The sequence below is a fragment of the Melozone crissalis genome, unplaced genomic scaffold (genome assembly GCF_028551555.1).
Source record: "Melozone crissalis strain CALT ecotype California unplaced genomic scaffold, PUWL_Pcris_2 ptg000046l_1, whole genome shotgun sequence".
Lineage (NCBI taxonomy): Eukaryota > Metazoa > Chordata > Aves > Passeriformes > Passerellidae > Melozone > Melozone crissalis.
In genome coordinates this window covers 7,386,185-7,405,802 of record NW_026535824.1, presented here as the reverse complement: position 1 = coordinate 7,405,802, position 19,618 = coordinate 7,386,185, and the positions used below count along the sequence as shown (strand labels likewise).

Here is a 19,618-nt window from a genome sequence, read left to right as displayed (position 1 = left end):
CCATGAAGCACTGGGGCTCTGTGGTTTTATTCCTATGGGAAAGAACTGTCTTTCTTGTCTATGCACCCATGGCCAAAATTGAGATTCTGCATCTAAAATTCTCTATAAGCAAGGGTTACTCCCAGACAAAATCTGCCCGTACAGTCAAGACTGGCTAGACTTGGCCTCTGGTGACTGCCTCTCATCTGCCCCTGCACCACTGGGGCTCACTTGTTTCCTTCCTATGGAGACCATTGTGACACTGCGGAGCATTGTGGAACCAATGGGCCATGGTGACACTGCAGGCCCTTGTGGAATCTGTTACACTGTAGGAACTTGTGGGACCAAGGGGAACATGTTGACCCTGCAGGGTACCATGGATCCAAGGGGCCACTGTGACACTGTGGGGCCTTGTGGAACCAAAGATATCTTTGTGGCTCTGTTGAGCCACATGGTCCCAAGGGGCCAGTGTGAAGCAGCAGGGCTTTGTGGAACCAAGAGGCCATTGCTGCATTTCAGGGCCTTGTGGAGCTAAAGGTCCATTGTGATCCTGCGAGGCACTGTGGATCCATGGGGAGCATTGTGCCATTGCAAGGCCTCATGGAATCATGGAGACCCTTGTGACACTGTGGGGCCTCATGGAGGGAAGGGCCTTTGTGACACTATGGGAAGTTGTGGAAACTTTGCGGGGGGCCATTGAACACAGCAAGGCTTCATGGAACCAATAGACCATTGTGACACTGTGGAGCTTTGTGGAACCATGGGGACCATTAAGATCCTTAAGGACTTGTGTAATCAAGGGGCCATTATGACACCTGAGGGCATCATGGAAGCAGAGAACCACTGTGGCACTGCAAACCCTCATGGAAGCAAGAGAACCATTGTGACACTGCAGGGCCCTGTGGCACCAAGGGAACATGAAATAGGTGTGGCTGCCTTGGCCTCCCAGGCATCACCTGACAGGTCTGGCTGACCTGGGAATGTGGAAGGCTGCTCCCATCTGCCCCTGAAACACTGGGGCTCTGGGCTTTTCTTTTTATGGAAAAGAACTGTCCATTTTTTCCAGGCATCCATGGCCAAAATTAGGATTCCACCTCCAAATTTTTGTGTATTAAAGGATTGCTCCCAGACAAAATTTACCAGGACAGACAAGTCGGGCTGGTCTTTGACTCCTGAGGGACAGCATTCACTTATACTCCAAACACTGGAAAGGGCTCCGCGCTTTTCTTTTTATGGAAAAAACTCCCATCCCTCTTCTCCAGGCACAAATGTCTGAAACTGGGACTCCACATTCAGAATTTCAAATATCCATGAGTTGCTCCAAGCAAACCTGCCAGAACAGACAGGTCAGGCTTGCCTTGGCCTCTGGTGGTTGCCATTCATCAGCTTCTGAAACATGGGGCTAAGTGGTTTCCTTCCTATGGACACCAATGTGACATTTGGGAGCCTTGTGAAACCTTCATTTGGCCATTGTGACACTACAGAGCACCATGGATCCAAGGGACTATTGTGACACTGTGGAGCCTTGTGGAAACATTGCAGATCATTGTGGCTCTGTTGGGCCCAAGGGACCAGAGCAAAGCAGCGGTGTGGAAGTTAGCCCAGCTGTAACTCAGAGTCAGATGGATTTTATCCCAAAGAACTGGGCATGAGTTTCAAGCCCTGGGAATCATTCATTTAACTTAGGGTAAGTTTGAGAGTTCCCCCATAAGCCTTTAGTGTTGTTATGCTAAGTAGTCCAAGTTCTTCTCCTCCAGTGGTTACTTGTTTCCCCTACAGGATTATTGTTCTAGAGTGTTCTACCCTCAAGTGTATATATTGTTGCTTTGCCTTTTTCTCAGGTCTTTGAATCCCATCCCTCGTCCTGTGCTTGACTTCTCCATGTTTGTTGTTTTTCACCCTATTACTAAAGTTCTTTTTGGGCAACTCCATTGATCCTGCTTGTTGTAGCCTTGGTGGGTAGGACGGTTGGGACGGACGGAGGTGAGAGATCTCTGAGGCCAGGTCTTTCAACTTGTGGTTTATTGCAAAGGGTGTGGGTGCAGGGGCCTTGTTTGGAGCTGCCAGCCACAGCTCGGAGCAGGCCCGAAAGAGGAGCTTGAAAGAGGCACCCAAAATGGATGCCCAAAAGAGGAGGGGAGTCCCCGTTACAATACAATAAATCTTCTGTGCTGCATATTCTAATTTTCAGTAACTAATCTAGTGCAAGATACAAATCTTATAGCATTTACATACAGCCTATAAGAATCATTACATTACCATACTGTGTTACATTTTAAACCCTAAAAACTACTCTTTGGACCCCTTCTGCCAAGCTAGTAGGGTCTGCTCTGACCCTTGGACCTGTCTGCAAGCAGAGGGAGTTGTTTCATCAAAAGGGGATTACCTTCAGCAGGCCATACCATTGTTTTCCAGTTGTTCAGTAACTAAGGCTTGGTATCTCAAAGCTTGCTTTCATTTCAATCTGACAGTTTCCATATTTTCAAAGTCTTTTGCCAGGCAATCATATTTATAAGGCTTTTCTGTTTCATCTTCCTTTGCATCTGCTCCTTTTCATTTTCACCACGCTTGCCCTGAAGTTGGGGAACCAGAAAGGTTTGTCACAGCCACCCTCATGGAGACATTTGGCACCCAAACAGGGACCATGACATTCAGTCATGTCAGCTGGGGTTAGCTGATGGATAGGCCAGTGCTCCCCAGGATTTTGGATTGTGCCAGGCTGGCAGATTCATCATTTCTTTGAGGGACCTTGGCCAGTGTGCTGGTTTAGGGCAAATTTGTTAAAGAGTCTGCAAAGGAGGGCCCTCCTCCAGAAAGGAAAACCCACATGGCCCCTCCCCCCAACCGGTTCAGGAAAAAATTCCTTGGAGAGAGGTGGAAAAAACCTGTTTATTTGACACGCACAGCACCCCCCAGCACACAAAATGAACAATACCAGATGACACCGCTCTGACTAAGATGACAAAATCAGAAAGTCTCTTTCGGGGGTGGTCGCTCTGTTCTCAGTCCCTCCGGCGCTGGGGCAGCTGCTGCAGCCAAACCTTCGGTGTTCCTGGGTCCCAGTCTGGAGCAGGTTCCAGATGGTCACAGGAACAGGAGAGGAGAAACAGTCCGGGAAGGAATTTGGACTGTTTAGCTAAACTAGCTAATAAGCAGAAGCAAAAGCGAGAGCAAAAGCAAGAGCAGAAAAGCAAGCAAGCAAAGCAGCAAGCTGAAAGCAAGAAGTGAAAAACAGCCCTATGTACTGCTCATTTCTGTGTCCCTGATAAGGGAACCCCAAACAAAACTTCCACTCTTCAGAGTCGGTCTTAAAGGCATAGAACAGATAAATGGGGATACAAGCATCATAACGTCACCCCAGGACAGCCAGGATCCACAAGGGAAAATGACAGTTTCACCTGCATAGGATTGCAGGTGGGTTTGGGGACACACAGGACAATTATTGCCCATTTTGTCACTGTCTTTTTACAATACACACCGATGTCCCATAACTGATTTAGGGTGTTCCAGTGGCTGTTCTACGTAAGGCAGAGAAAGAGAAAAATGGGCAGCCGGATGTCCAAAGTAGAAAGGTGTGTATATCAATGCTTTAAGTTAATTTTCACAGATCATGACCAAATATCTTCAAAGAACAAGTTAAAATCAATCCTGAGGCGGATCATTAAAAATTCTCCAGATGCCCCTGAGCCTGACCATCCTCCCTCCATCTTGGCTCCTCCACTTCCTGCTACCAAAACTTTCTCTTCCGCCCTGAATGAACCTCCAGACTCCACCCCCACAACTGTGGGTCATGCCTCACTGTCAGTCATTCCACCTTCACCCTGGGCCATGCCTCCAGAACTCCACCCCAGAAGTCCGCCATCCTAAATCAAGGCCCTTCCTTCCAACACCTGACAAAATGGCAGTGCCCTTTGCCTCCCCCTCTGGCGACAATATAACCCCATGATCAAAGATACTAAACCCAACAGTCACAGTGTTTCTAATCCAAATGTTTCTGCTTCAAGTTGCTCTTCATCCCCAGAAGACAGTTTGGATTCCCCAGAGCCACCTCACCCCTCAGCCCCAGAAGATCCCCAGGAAAGGATCCGGAAAGAAGCAGTTAAGGAAGGAGACTGGCAAACAGTCTCAACAACTCCTCGTTGCCCCCGTATGTTATGAAAGAAGGGGGCAGAATCCCAGGTATCAGCCATTGGCTTGCAAGGAAATCAAGGATCTGTGTAGGGCAGCTAAAGACCATAGGAGGGACTTACCTTGATTTAATGGCCTAATGAGGGCCATGTTTACAGCACATATGTTAACCCCCTGTGATTTAAAATATAACATGACCATGTTGTTGTCACCTACAGAACACACCCTGTGGGAAAGGGGGATGGAAGTGTTTACTAAATCAATTAATAGCAGACTATGCTAATAATGAGGCAAGGGTGGAATTGACAATCAACCATCTAGCTGGAGAAGGACAATACAGCCTACCAGATGATCAAACAGCAGGTATCCTCAGAGAAGTATTGGATGATATCAAAGAGATGGCTTTGAAAGCTTTAATCCAGGTATCGGATGGTAGCACCCCCAGTTTGGACTACCTTGGGTGGCTGCAGCTAAAGCTTTAGGACAATTGGACCATCTTGGGTTCCTTACATAACTAAGTAAACCAATGCTATGTCCCTCACATTGAGTGGCCTGCTTTTAGATATAGAGACCATCAGACATGCCACCGTGCAGAACAGTGATAGAGTTTTTACTCTGGGCACATGAGCATGGCTGTGTAGACTCTGAGGGATGTATTGTATGAACCTCTTCAGCCACAGCGAGTCAGTCCACAAGAGCATTCAGGTACTGAAGGAAGGGTTCAAGAATCTTCAAGTGGAAAACAAAGACTGGGTCAATAAACTCTTCCAATGCAAGGGACTAAAGGGTTGGATGATATCTAGCTAAAACAGGGCTATTAATTATCTTAGTTGTTGTTGTATTGTTAATTGTCCCATGTTTGTTTGGATCCTTCTAGAAAATCTTACAAAATTCTTTCAGTTCCATCTTTGTTGTAAAACAGAAAGGAGGAAGATACTCAACACAGGATCATCATGGACTCCCGGGAGGAGAGAATTGGAGGCCAGGATAGCACAAAAACCTCTCAGAGACTCAGTATGGGAAGGAAACACCTCTATAAGTACCTAAAAGTATTCTTAAATCCATAAAGTACCTTAAAAACCTTGAGTATCTCAAGGCATTAATGGGCCCAACTGAGTGTCAGGACAAAGCTCTCAAGGGACTCATTAAAGGAGATGACTGGGGCTGTGATTGCACAAACCTCTTACAGAGTCCATCAAAAGGGAAACACCAAGTAGATTAAAATAACTGAAGTACCTTGAAGTAGTAATGAGCCCCACTGAGTGTTGTTATTGACAAAGCCTCTCAAGGGACTAATTAAAGCAGATAATTGGAGGCCATGATTACAAAAACTCTCAGAAATTCAAGGCAAAAGCCAAACCCAAAGTCCTTTGAAAAACCTGCAATCCCTGCAGGGAGCATAAAGGAGCCCCCAGGGCCATTCCTGAGCAAGGCTCCGCAGGGACTCCTTCCAGCAGATCCTTGAGGCCATAGGGATGTGGGCTAGGGGGGGATGCTGAGGGCAGGACAAGGGGCTGACAGTGCCCAACCTGGCTGGGGCTGTGCCAGGAGGCCCCAGTGCCTCAGGACAAGGTGTCTCCTCACAGCCCTTGGTGGCACAGACCCTGCTGTGCCCCAGCTGTCTCTTTGTCCGCAGCTGCCATCAGTGCCTCCAGTTTTCTGCTCTGCCGGGGGCCTGGGGACACTTTCTCAGTTGTGTCCCTCAGTGGGACCCATTAAAAGTCCAAGAAAGTTTGGAGTTGGATTCTGACTTGGAGTTCTGAAGAGGTTTCTTCAGGTCCTTCTCAGTTACTGATGTTCAGGGCCTGAGCACAAAGCCCAAGAGGCTCATTAAAGTCATTGTGCTGTGTCTGTGCTGCTGAGTTGGGCTGGGCTCCTGGCACAGAGGCAGCTCCTGGTAACCAAGAAGAGCTTCAAAAGCACATTTCTCTTGATGAGCAGCTCTTCTGCCAGCCTGGCAGGGCTAGGGCACTGCCTGCAGCCAGCCCGGGCACAGCACAGAGGCACAGAGAGCTTTAATCAGTCAGGGCTGGGAAGGGGCTGAGAAGTGCCTGGGGCAGAATCACTGCCAGCCCTTGGCACAGGAACCTCTGGCTGCAGGACAATGCAGCTGCAGCTCCTGGAGCCATGTCCTAAAGCTGGAACATCCCAATGCCTACAGACTCTGTGAGTACATTCTCTGATTGTGTCTTGTGCAGAGCAGCCAGGGGTGCCCAGGGCTGTCCTGCAGAGCAGGGTCCTGCAGCCCAGGGCGCTGTGCTGGGGCAGGGACTCTGCTGCCTGCCAGGGACAGCTCTCAGCCAGCCCTGGCAGCTGCTGCCAGCACTGAGGAACAAGATCTGGGTGGGAGGAGACAGCTGCTAATGCTTGGAAGTGTTCTCCTTGTGTGGTGGGGACGTTGCATTGTTCAGGGCTGCTTCTAGGGTAACATTTAACAGTAGAACATTTCCAAGTAGCTTATACATGGAGCATAGTGAGACAGCGGCTGCATAAAAAGAGAAAATCCTGCTTTTTTGCTCTACTGCTCTGGTTTGCCAAAATTGGATTTTGGCCACAGATATTCATCTCTCCGTTAATGTTGAGGGAAAAAAAATTCTCTCAGATCTCAATAAACCAGGCAGTGAGAGAAATCAGCACAGGGCCCATTACAGGCAGCAACAGTGTCACTTTTCCAGACTCCTCAGGGTTGCTCTGATGGTGCCATCAGAGCCTGCAGAGCCAGAGAGGCCCCTGGGCAGTGCCAGAGGTGGGAGGGGTCTGCAGGGCAGAGCTGAGCCCCCAGGGCTGGGCTTGGCTCTGGCAGCACTGTCAGGGCCCAGCCCTTGGCACAGGGAAGCAGCTGCTGGCAGGGACAGCTCCAGGCAGCAGAGCCCTGGGCAGGCAATGGGGAGAAAGTGCCCCTCAGTCTGTGCTAAGATATTTAAAGTCATTTCCAAACACAACTATTGCACGATTACTTTTTTTACAGATCTCAATGCCAAGACATTGCAAATGTGCAACAGCAGCTCCATCAGGCACTTCCTCCTGCTGGCATTGGCAGACACGCGGCAGCTGCAGCTCCTGCACTTCTGCCTCTTGCTGGGCATCTCCCTGGCTGCCCTCCTGGGCAATGGCCTCATCATCAGCGCCGTAGCCTGCGGCCACCACCTGCACACGCCCATGTTCTTCTTCCTGCTCAACCTGGCCCTCACTGACCTGGGCTCCATCTGCACCACTGTCCCCAAAGCCATGCACAATTCCCTCTGGGACACCAGGGACATCTCCTACACAGAATGTGCTACACAGGTCTTTTTTTTTGTTTTCTGTTCAGCAACAGATTTTTATCTCCTGACCATCATGTGCTACGACCGCTACATGTCCATCTGCAAACCCCTGCACTACGGGACCCTCCTGGGCAGCAGAGCTTGTGCCCACATGGCAGCAGCTGCCTGGGCCAGTGGCTTTGTCAATGCTTTCATGCACACGGCCAATACATTTTCCCTGCCCCTGTGCCATGGCAATGCCCTGGACCAGTTCTTCTGTGAAATCCCACAGATCCTCAAGCTCACCTGTTCGCACTCAATTCTCAGGGAATTTGGGCTAATTGTGTTTTCCATCTCTTTAGCATTTGGCTGTTTTGTGTTCATGGTTTTCTCCTATGTGCAGATTTTCAGGGCTGTGCTGAGGATCCCCTCAGAGCAGGGACGGCACAAAGCCTTTTCCACCTGCCTCCCTCACCTGGCCGTGGTCTCCCTATTCCTCAGCACTGCAGCAATTGCTCACTTGAAGCCCCCCTCCATGTCCTCCCCATCCCTGGATCTGGCACTGTCAGTTCTGTACTCGGTGGTGCCTCCAGCCCTGAACCCCCTCATCTACAGCCTGAGGAACCAGGAGCTCAAGACTGCAGTCTGGAGACTGATGACTGGATACTTTCAGAAACATTAAACTGCTGGCCAATTTCTGCAAATCATTTGAAATAAAAATATTCTTTAATACTTCTGATTGGTTTGGCTGTGGTGGTATTTTTTCCTTCATTTTAAGTATTAATATTGTCTATAAAATTGTCACTGTTTGCACTGATTCTTCTTTTGTTTCTCTCCACATTCCCTGTGGCCACAGACTGTGTAAATGAGGGGCTGCACCCTCAGTGCTTTAAATGAACTAAGGGATCTCCCAGCAGAGTTTTCTGCAGAGATGCCCTTTTGTTGCCTTCTCTGGAGCTGCAGCAGCAATGTCTATGTGCAGAGCTGGGGGCAGATCAGTGCTGGCCCAGCAGCTGTGCCCAGCAGCAGCAGCACTTGGTGTTGCCAGTGCTGCTGCTGTGGCCCTGCCCCACTGCCCTGCTGGCCCTGGTGTTGCTGTAGGGCATGAGTGCTCTCAGGGCCAGGCACAGTCCTGGGGGTGGCAGTGCCAGGGCTGCAGCCAGGACATGCCATGGGCACTGCTAGGGCAGTGCTGACGCCTCAGGCCAGGGCCTGGGGGCTCCAGGCTCCTTGCCCAGGCTCTCTCAAGAACACACCCAGGCCAATGCTCAGCATGGAAAACCCTCATGAGCAGCTCCAGGCCAGCCGTGGGCAGGCTGGGAGCAAACAGCAAACAGCATGGATGGTGCTCTGCTAGGGCCATGGAGCAGAAGGGAAGGAGCAGCAGAGCAGGGGCTGATACACCCCAGTGCGCTGCACAGCCCAGGGCAGCGTCCCAGAGCATCCTCATGGAGCTGCCAACAACATCCCTCCTCTGCAGCCCTGGCCTCTCCCCAGCTCACACAGGTGCCCCATCCTTGCAGGCACAGACATGGCAGCACTGGCTCAGCAGCCCCTGTTTGCATTGCACACAGCAGGGGGAGCACCCCCATGCTGGTGCTGTGGGGACGTGAACCTGAGGGAGCACAAATGTCTACAGCCCCTGGGGCCAGCAAGGGCTGGGGGACACCAGGGAAACCACTCAGCTTTGTCCTGGCCTCTGCAGTCAACCAGAAAATTTGTTCCCATCAGCTGGGAGTTTCCTGTGCCACTGCAGACGCTGTTGCTCAGAGCCAGGGCTGCCTGGCAGCCACCCCCAAATTGCCCTGAGCATTTCCTTGTCTTCACCTGTGCTTTCTTTACTCTTCCAGCTACAAATTTCTTCCTTTTACTCACCACAGGGGACTTAGAACTGGACACAGCAGTCGAGGTGCTGCCCAAGCCGCGCTGAGCACAGGGGAAGAATCCCTGCCCTGCTCCTGCTGGCCACACCATTCCTGCTCCAGGCCAGGAGCCATTGGCCTTCTTGGCCACCTGAGCACACGGCTAGCTCATGTCCAGCCTGCTGTCCCATCAGTCCCTGCAGGTCCCTTTCTGCCTGGCTGCTCTCCAGCCACTCTGTTCCCAGCCTGTAGTGCTGCAGGGCTTGTTGTGGCCAAAGTGCAGGACCTGGCACTTGGACTTGTTAAGCCTCACCTTCTTGGATTCTGGCCCTGGATCCAGCCTGTCCAGGGCCATGTGCATAGCCCTCCTACCCTCCAGCAGATCAACACTCCCACCCAAATTGGTGTCACCAGGGTTCCACGAGGCCCCACAGTGTCACAATGGTCTCCATGACTCCATGAGGCTTCCCAGTGTCACAATGTCCCTTTGGTTCAATGGGAGCACTCAGTATCACAAAGTCCCTTGGATCCTTGGGCCCTGCAGTGTCACAATGGCACCATGGTCCCCCAGGGCTCTGCAGTGTCACAGTGGATCCTTGGTTCCATGAGGTCTGGTAGTGCAGCAATGCTCACCTTGGTTCCACAGTGTCACAATGGTCTCTTGGTCCCAAGAGCCACCATGAGGTCAAACATGTTTCCTTCATTTCAGGAGTCCCTGAGGTGTGGTGGTTTTCACAGCGGTCACAGAACAAGGGAAGATACAAGAAACTTGAATCCCTGTGTCAGAAAGCTGATTTATAAATTTATTATATATTTTTTATTAAAAGAAAATTATATACTAAAACTATCCTAAAACAATAGAAGAAGGGATTTCGTCAAAAGGCTAGCAAGCAATAGAAAAGAATTGAATGATAATAAAATCTTGTGACTGACCAGAGAGTCCAAGACAGCCAAACTGTGATTGGACATTAAAAACAACCACATGACACCAATCAAAGATCCACCTTTGCATTCCAAAGCAGCAGATAATTGCTGCTTACATTTAGTTTCTGAGGCCTCTCTGGTTCTCAGGAGAAAAATACCTATCAAAAGGATTTTTCATAAAATATGTCCACATAAAATATGTGACACTGAGGAGCAGCACTGACCCCTTGGTTCCATGGGGCCCTGCAGTGTCACAATGGCCCCATCGTGACACCAGGTCCTGCTCTGTCACAATGCTCTGCATGGTTCCAAGAGGCCCTGCAGGGTCACAGTGGCCTCTGTGGTTCCAGGAGGCCTCAGAGTGCCACAATAAATTCTTTGGTGATGCAATGTCCCAATGAATGCCCCTTGGTTCCATGGGGCACCACAGAGTCAAAATTGTTCCCTCAGTTCCCAGAGTCCTTGCAATGGAGCAATGGCCCCTTGATTCCACGTCCGCAGGCTCTCCCAAGGGTCTCCTTGGTTTTGCAGTGGCACGATGGCCCCTTGGTTCCACAAGGCCCCGCAGTGTCACAGTGGCCTCTGTGGTTCCACCAGGACCCAGACTGTCACCATGGGCTCCTTGCTTCCATTCAGCCCCACAGTGTCACAATGGCCCCTTGGCTCTGTGCTGCCATGTCGTACACAATGTCACCATGGTCCTCTTAGTGCCACCAGGCCCCGCAGTGTCACAATGGCCCCTTGCTTCCCCAGGCACCTGCAGGGTCACAATCATGAGAGAATCAACCAGGTTGGAAAAGACCTTGGAGAGCATCAGGTCCAACCTGGAACCCAACACCACCTTGTCACCCAGACCATGCACTGAGTGCCACATCCAGTTTTCCATAAACACTTCCAGGGACAGTGACTCACCCACTGCCCTGGGCAGCCAGTTCCTGTGACCTAACAGTGTGCTGCCCAACCAGTACTGAGCACAGGGGAAGAATCACTGCCCTGCTTCTGCTGGGCGCACAATTCCTGATCCATAGGAGTGCCAGGGATTGGATAAGGGAAATGGTGGGGAGAAATTGTGATTGATTGATTGATTGTCAGCCATAAAGGGTCTTGATTTTCGTATGTATTCATGCTGCATTAGGAGGTGCTGGGGGTCAATATCAACTGGACACTGCATTGCTGATATCAATTTATAAACAGGAAAAAAATAGGACAAAACAATTCTCTCTGCATTTTTTTCAGTACAGTATATTCACTTTGAATACATTTCTGAAATGTGTGTAATTAATCACAGAAGAACTGAAAACTTATATTATTCCCAAGGGCTTGTCTTGTTTGGGTGATTTGAACAAATGTTTAACAGCCTTTTCCAGTGAATTCCTGAACTGAAGAGCTCAAGAAAGAAGAGGCCTCTGGAGTAGTAAAATTCATCAGCAACCTCCAAGTGCCAGCAGATCTATCCCCATCAGAGCAACAACGAACAGAAATGAGCACAGCTTTGTGGCTGCCCCAGCTTTGGCATGGGCCCTGGGCCTGGAGCAGGAGCAGCTCTTGAGGGCCCCAAGGCCAGGGCTCTTGTGCTGCCCTGGGTAGATGGGATGGCAGCAGGGGCTGCAGAGCTCTCAGCACCTCAGGCCGAGGGGAGCAGGGCAGCCAGGGAGCCTCCTTTGGCCTTGGCCAAGCACCTTCCCCCATGGTTGGGGCTGAGTCCTGTGGCAGCTGCAGCTGCTGCTGTGCCCTTGCCAGGGGCTGAGGCCGTGGGGCAGTGCCCAGAGAAGCCTGGCCTGAGCAGAGCTGTGGGGCCAGAGCCGGCTGGGCTGGGCTGGGGAGAGGCCCTTGGTGCTGCCCAGAGCTCAGGGCAGCTGGCAGAGCTTGCAGGGAGCTGGGCTGGGCTCAGAGAGCCCGGCCCAGAAACCATCAGTGTCCATCTCAGCCTGGCTGAGTGTGCAGGGGCAGGACTCAGGCCAGACCTTGTGGGGCAGGGCCAGAGCCTGTGAAAGGCATTGCATACAGGCCATTGCAAACAGGCAAGTGGCCCAGAGAGGAGGCTGCTCTGTGCCCTTGGTGGCATGGACAGAGCAGGGAGGGGGTCCAGCACATTTGTCAGTGCCAGCCTCTGTGCCCAGCCCTTGGCAGCCCTGGCTGCTGAGCCCAGCTTTGGCCTGGGCTGAGTTTGGCTGTGGCCCAGCTCCATCGTCCTGTGGGGCTCAGGGCCTGTTCTCGGCCATGGCCAGCTCTGGCTGCCTCTCTGCTGCCCCAGAGGCCGGCATAGCCCGGGGCAGGGCTGTCTGTGCAGCCCCACAGGTGCCACGGGCTCTGTAGGAGATGGCAGAGGCTGCATAGCAGGCAGGCCATGGGGCACAGAGCCCCAAGGCTGCTGTGGGCACCACGGCAAAGGGGCCGTTCCCAGCCGCAATTCTCTTGGCCTGGGCTGGGCTGCACAGGGGCTGGGCCACCATGGCTGGGCCAGCACAGGGCCACAAAGGGGCCAGGCAGCCACTGCCGGGGCTGACAGCAAGGCCAGGCTCACACAAGCAATTGCTGAGCAGGGCCTGCACTGGCCAGACCTGACTGTGCCAAAGGCAGAGCTCAGCTGCCCTTGGGGCTGCAGGAACAGTCCAGAGCCCAAAGAGCCTCCATGGCTGTGCTGGAGACCAAGGCTGCAGGAGGAAAATGCAGGGCTGCTGTGGGATGAGGAGGGCATTGAATTCCAGCACCAACTCAGTTCCCATGGGTTTGTTGGCTGAACAAGAAATGAACATCCCTCTGTGTCTCGGGCAGCTCCTTCTCTAAGGAAAGCAGGTGGGAGTTGGAGCCAAGGAGCTGAAAGCTGCAGATGCAGCCTGGGCTGGAGGGAGCTCAGATTTGCACAAGGCTGTTCTGAGTGCCAGAGCTTGGATGGGAGAAATGATGGTGTAGGGGTAGGGACAGAGTCTGATTGATTGTCAGCCATGAACGGTCTTGATTTTCATATCTATTCACACTGCATGAGGAGGTACTTGGATTCAGTGTCAGCTGGAGATAGCACATATCAATAAATTGTCAGGAAAAAAACCCTAAATTTGACCTAAGTAATCTTTTTTAAGTAATCTATTCAACTTTAATAGAGTACTGGAATTTGTCTAATTAACCACAAAAGATTTGAAAATGAAAATCAAATTATTCCCAGGGGTTTGGCTTGTTAAGATGTTCTGAATGTTAATGAGCCCTGGGACGCTGAATTCCTGCACTGAAGATCTGAAGGCTGAACAAGCCTCTGGAGCAGGAAAATTCAGCAGCAGCAGCCTCCAAGGTGCTGAGGATGTCAGCAGCCCCCACTGAGGCCATCCCTGCCCAGAGACCGTGGGGGAATGGGCAGACAAGGAGAGCGTCCCTGGGACTGGGGCAGCACAAGTCAGAGGCACCAGCAGCTCCAGCTGGGAAATGGAGTGTGGAATGTGGCTGGGAAAGCCCTGCCTGGGCTGGGCCAAGCAGGGCACACAAGCCCTGACTCCCATCCCCCAAACAACTCTCTCAGTGAGACATTTAAAAGGAATTACAATTATTTGTGTTCTTCGAGTTGGATGCTCTGGAGAAATACCCACAAGAGATTATCAGGAGCTCAAAAGAGCAAAACAACCTTTACTGGGAACTTTAGAAAATCAGAGGAACTTTGGCAAAAGGCGAGATTCATATGACATTCAATCAACAAAAAACACTTCTCAAAATACTGACTTGGCCCATTACACTTTGCAAACTCTGAGCCTGTTCAATTTTAAGTTACTCAAAATTTGCAAGAAGAGTGAATTAAAAAGAGAGAATGACAAAAATGATACAGCGAAGCACACACACAGCTACCAATTCCTGGATTCCAGCAGCATTCAAATGGAAATTCCAAGAGGACGTAGGGTCAAGATGTGTGCTTGCCTTGTGGTCAGCCTTCAATACCCCTTGGACTTCCTGGGCTCTTCCCCCAGGTGGAACTTGGGCTCATTTGGTCCCTCAGGAGCTGGGCTGGTGGCTCCAGAGGTGGCTGTGGAGCATTGCCTGTGCTGTGCCAGGGACTGTCAGACCCTGCTGGGCTGGGATAGAGGCTCTGGGGTGTTTGGGGCTCTAGAGCAAGGCAGGGCTGAGCTTACAGGGGAGGGTAAGGTTGGACCTGCCCCTTCTTCCCCCACACATAACATGTTTCGATCCAACAATCTTCTCCAGTCTGTCACAACAGGCAGTGCTGGAGGTGAAATCCCATTCTGGCCATGGGCACCTGGCCTAGAAGGGCAGCTCTTTTCCATAGGAAGGAAAGCACAGAGCCCCAGTTTTTGGAAGGCAGGTGAGAGACTCACTAGGCCAAGGCCAGCCAGACTTGTCAGGAATGGCAGATTTTGTCTGGGACCAGTCTTTGGATATAGGGAATTTTGGAAGTGGAAACCCAATCTCAGCCATGGGCACCTGGAGAAGCAGGACACTTCTTTCCCATTGGAAAGAATGCACAGAGCCTTGCCAAGTTTTTTGGGGCCAGATGGGAGTTGACCCTTGTGAGACCATTGCCAGCCAGACTTGTCCTGGCAATATTCCTATTGGAACAATCCCTGGATATAAGGAAATTTGGAGGTGAAACGCCAATTCTGGCCAAGCATGCCTGGAGGAGAACAGATCTTTTCTATAGGAAGGGAAGTAAGGAGCCCCATTGTTTCAATAGCAGATGAGACCCCAAATATGTCAAGGTCAGTTGGATCAGTCAGGTTGCTCCTGGGAGGTCAAACCAGCCAGACCTATTCTGTGTTCTCTTATTTTTATGGTGCCACATAGTGTCACAAGGACTTGTTGATTACAGGAAGATCTGCAGTTGGATCCAGTGGACCCTTGGTTCAGTGGAGTCCCACAATGTCACAATGGCCCCTAGGTTCCAGAAGGCCCTGCAGTGTCACAATGGTCTCCGTGGTTCCACAGGCCCCACAATGTCATGTGACTCTTCTGTTCCATGAGTCCTGCAATGTCACAATGGACCTTTGGACCCTGGGGGTTTGTGGTGTCACAATGGTCTCCTTTAGCTCCACAGTGTCACAACGGACCATTGATGACAGGAGGCCCTGCAAAGTCACAATGGACCTATGGTCCATGCAGCCCTGCAGTGTCACAAAGGCCTCTTGGTTTCACAAGGCCCCACAGTATCACAATGGTCCTCTTGGTTCTGTGGAGACCTCCAGGGTCACAATGTTCTCACTGATTCCATGAGGCCTCACAGTGATACAATGCTTTGCTTATTCCATGGGGCCTCACAGTGTGACAAAGTTCTCCATGATCCCATGAGTCCACTCAGTGTCACAATGGCCCCTTGGTTCCATGGTGCCCCACAGTGTCACAATGGCCCCTTGGGTCCATGAGGTTGTGAAGTGTCTTAGTGGTCTCTCCACGATTCCACGAGGCCCTGCAATGTCACAATGCACATTTGGCTCCATGGGGCCTTGCAGTGTCACAATGGCCCCTTGGTTCCATGATACCCCAAAGTGTCACAAGGGTCTCCCCAGTTCCATGAGGCCCGCGGTGTCACAGTGGACCCTTGGTTTGATGGGGCATTTCAGTGTCACAATGATCCCTACATTCCATGGAGTCACACAGTGTCAGTACGGTCCCCTTGGTTCCGTGAGGCCGAGCAATGTCACAGTGCTCTCCATGATTCCATGAGGCCCCACAGCGTCACACTGGTCCCTTGGTCTCACAGGGCCCCACATTTTCACAATGTCTCTTGTTCTCACAGGGCCCCACAGTGTCACAATGGTCCCTTGGTCTCACAGGGCCCCAGAGTGTCACAATGGCCCCTTGGTGTCACAGGACCCCACAGTGTCACCATGGTCCCTTGGTGACACAGGACCGCACAGTGTCCCAGTGGTCCCTTGGTCTCACAGGGCCCCACAGTGTCACAATGGTCCCTTGGTGTCACAGGGCCCCACATTTTCACAATGGTCCCTTGGTTCCATGGCCCTGTGCTGCTGCATTCCCCCCTCCCCTTCTCAGGCCGCCCTGCCAGCTGAGAAATGCTCCTTGGGCCTCGGCCTTTTACAACAGCCCCTGGGCTCAGCTCCTCTGCAGCTCAGTACAAACACTGTCTGCTCCAGGCACTGCTGCTGCCCAACCAGCTCCTGGTTCCTTTAGAAGCGGCCATGGGAGCTGTTTTTGTTCCCTCACTGGCACAACATCCCTGTTCTCACACTGCCAAAGAAAGCTGTTGGTGCCAAGTGCAGCCAGGATGAACCATTGCTGGGACTGAAGCCCCTCTCTTGGGGCCCTGCAAACAGCGCTCCAAAAGGAGCCTTTGGAGCTCTCCTGGGCCAGCAACTCCCTCTGAGTGGGGCCTCTCCCAGCTGGGAACTCTCCCGTTTGCTGCACTCGGGGATCCCCAACCACGACGGAGCCTGGGCTGATCCCCCCACTCCTCCAGGCTCAACCCTTCACCCACTGGGGAGATGCCAAAGGATCCACAGGGAGCATTGCCTGCCCTCAGGGGAATTGCTCACAGGTGTCTTGCACTGACTCTTGGTGTCTGTGTGCACACAGGAGTGCCTGTGCTGGGGAAATGTGGCAGAAATGTTGCTCTCTGAGGGGTCTGAGTGCCTTGGATAGCTGAGTCCATCAGGTCTGTATGTGAGGTTAAGCCACGAGGTCTAAGCTAAGTTAAATGCTGCTAAGAGTTGTTCTTTTGTTAAGTTTTTAGGTATGATGTAAGTTATTATATGAGTTACATATTGTTAAGTGTTATTCCTCTGTTAAATTGCTAAGTCATAGGTTTTAGGTTATGTTAAGTATTGTATAAGCTGTTCTTTTGCTAAATTGTGAAGTTGAAGGTATCAGTTAAATTTAAGGTATGAGTTAAGTCCTGTTAAATTTGAGCACTGTTAACATTTTGGGCTGTATTCCTTTTATCCTTGCCCTTTGCGTCCTTTTGTCTGTCCCCCTCCCTCCGTTTATCCCCTGCCACAGGGACAGTTCTTGGTTCCTTTCTGGTTTGATTGCCCAGATTTTGTTTGGTTTTGTTGTTGCTTTGTTTCTGTGTCAGGCTCTGGGGTCGATCTCGTGGAACATCCTCTGGGGGAGGCTGCGGCGCCGGGGGCGGGGGGACCCGAGGGGACAGGGGACCCCTCTGTGCATGAGCAGGGTTGGACTGCTCTGTGGGGAACTGTGAGGGGGGCTGGGGCAGAGTGACCTCACAGAGCTCCTGTGATGTCAGACACCATCCTGTGATGTCACAGCCCATTCTGTGATGTCACACAGCCATCTCTGATGTCACACAGCTATCTCTGTGATGTCACCCTATGATGTGAGACATCTGCTCTGTGATGTCACAAAGTCATCCTGTGCTGTCACAGTCTGTTCTGTGATGTCACACCCTGCTCTATGATGTCACCACCCCCTCAGTGATGTCACAAAACTCTCTCTGTGATGTCATACTGACACTCCGTAATGTCACAGCACGCATTTTCACCTCACAACCAACTCTATGTTGTAATACAGCCATGCCATAATGTCACAGCTTGCTCTGTGATGTCACAGAATCCCCTATGATGCTGTAGCTGCTCAGTGACCTCACAACAAACTCTGTGATGTCACAGCCCAATCTATGACCTCACACAGCCCACTCTGTGCTGTCACAAAGCCCCTTGCTGACATCACAGCCGCTCTGTGCCTCTAGGACACAGCCACAGAGCTGCTGCTGTGACAGAGCCCTCTCTGGGCCATCCCACAGCCCCTGCCAGTGCTGAGCCCCTGTGAGCTCTGTCTGTGCCCTGCTGGTGTCCCTGAGGGGCCCTGGCAGTACCCCAGCCCTGCTGGGCTGTGCACAGGAGCTGCTCCTGGCCAGAGCTGTCTCTCTGCAGCGCTGCCCTTGCCAGGAGCTGCCTCTGGGCCAGGAGCCCGACGCCCAGCTCAGCAGCACAGACACAGCACAGGGACTTTAATGACCGTCTGGGACTTTGGTGCTCTTTGTGTCTGCCCTGGCTAAAGTGCTGCCCAAGTTGGATCTGTCAGGGCTGTCTTGCAGATGCTGCCCATCCCTGTGCCCTGTGCAGCCCAGGCTGTCCTACGTTGCTCCTGCCCTGCGCCTCCGTCCCTGCAGGCTTTCGGCATCCCCCGGCTGCCCCACCTGGCTGGGCCCTTCCTTTGCTGACAGCTCTGCCTCCTGCCTGCCTCTCCCTGCCCACACAAAGCCTTGAGCTTGATACCAAAAGGGTTAATTCACTTTTTACTGTGCCTGTGAACTTTCAGCAGAGAAACAAAGCATTCAGAGGCTGCTCTCCCAGCAGGAATGGTCGGAAGAGAAGATGAAGACATCTGGCTCAAGATTGAAGTGATAGAAAAAGCAAGGACTGAATCTGGGAACTTGGGGTTTGTTTTATGGAAATGAGTAAATTTTAATATACACATAGTGACCTATGTGTATATTAAATATAAATATCTATATTATAACATAGTGACCTATATGTATATTAAATATAAATATGTATATTATAATATAGCTTATATACTATGGTATGTATTAATATATACCATAGTATTTAAGCTATACAATAGTAGAATCATGTGTTCACATAAGGAGTTATCCCCTGCTGGACCTCAGGCCTGAATAAATGATGCTCTCTGAAACACCAAATTAATATTAAGGAGTCTTATTCTGATCTTTTGGCCATTTGGTGACAGCAGAGGCTCACAGAACCCAGGATGAAGCTGTGACACTTGGAACCCCATGGAACAAGGGGTCCATTGTGATGCAGTGGAACCCCATGGAACCAAAAGCTCATTGTATCAGAGCAAGGCCTCATGGTACCCAGGAGACCATTGCTGACAGTATGGAAGCTCCTGGAACCATGGAGTCATTGTGAGAGTTTGGGGCTGCATGGAACCAATGGTCCATTGTGACACTGCAGAACCTTTTAGAATCGAGGTGATCGTGTTATTCTATAGAACCTCATGGAACAAAGGATCCATGGTGACACTCTGTAGCTCAGACCATTGTTGAGTGTGAAAGCTTATGGAACCAAGGGTCCATTGTGGCTCTGTAGGGCTTCATGAAACCAAGGAGACAATTTTGACACTATGGAGCCTCATGGAACCACCTGCCGCTGTGACACAGTGGGGCCACATTGAGCCAAGAGGCCATTGAGACACTGAGGAACCTCATGGAACCAAAATCTATTGTGATGCAGTGGAACCTCAGGGAACCAAAGGTCCATTGTTACCCTGTGGAGCCCTGTGGATCCAATGGGACCATATTGACACTGTGGTGTTCCATGGAATCAAGGATTCATGGAACCAAGGAGACCATTGTGACACTAGAGGGCTCCATGGAACAAAGGATTCATGGAACAATGTGGGACTCATTGAACCAAAGGTTCATTGTGACATTGCAGGGCCTCATGGAATACTGGAGACCATTATGACACCTCAAGGTCTCATTGAACCAAGGGGCTGTGCAGGACCTTGTGGAACCAAGGACACCCTTCTGACACTGCAGGGTCC

At 51.2% G+C, this 19,618-nt stretch overlaps 1 protein-coding gene across 1 annotated transcript; it reads left to right on the top strand.

Moving 5' to 3' along the window:
• Positions 1-7,098: 7,098 nt before the first annotated feature.
• LOC128943517 (olfactory receptor 14J1-like) lies at positions 7,099-8,031 on the top strand. The gene has a single exon (XM_054286436.1). The coding sequence runs from the start codon at positions 7,099-7,101 to the stop codon at positions 8,029-8,031; it is 933 nt and encodes a 310-aa protein (XP_054142411.1).
• Positions 8,032-19,618: the final 11,587 nt, after the last annotated feature.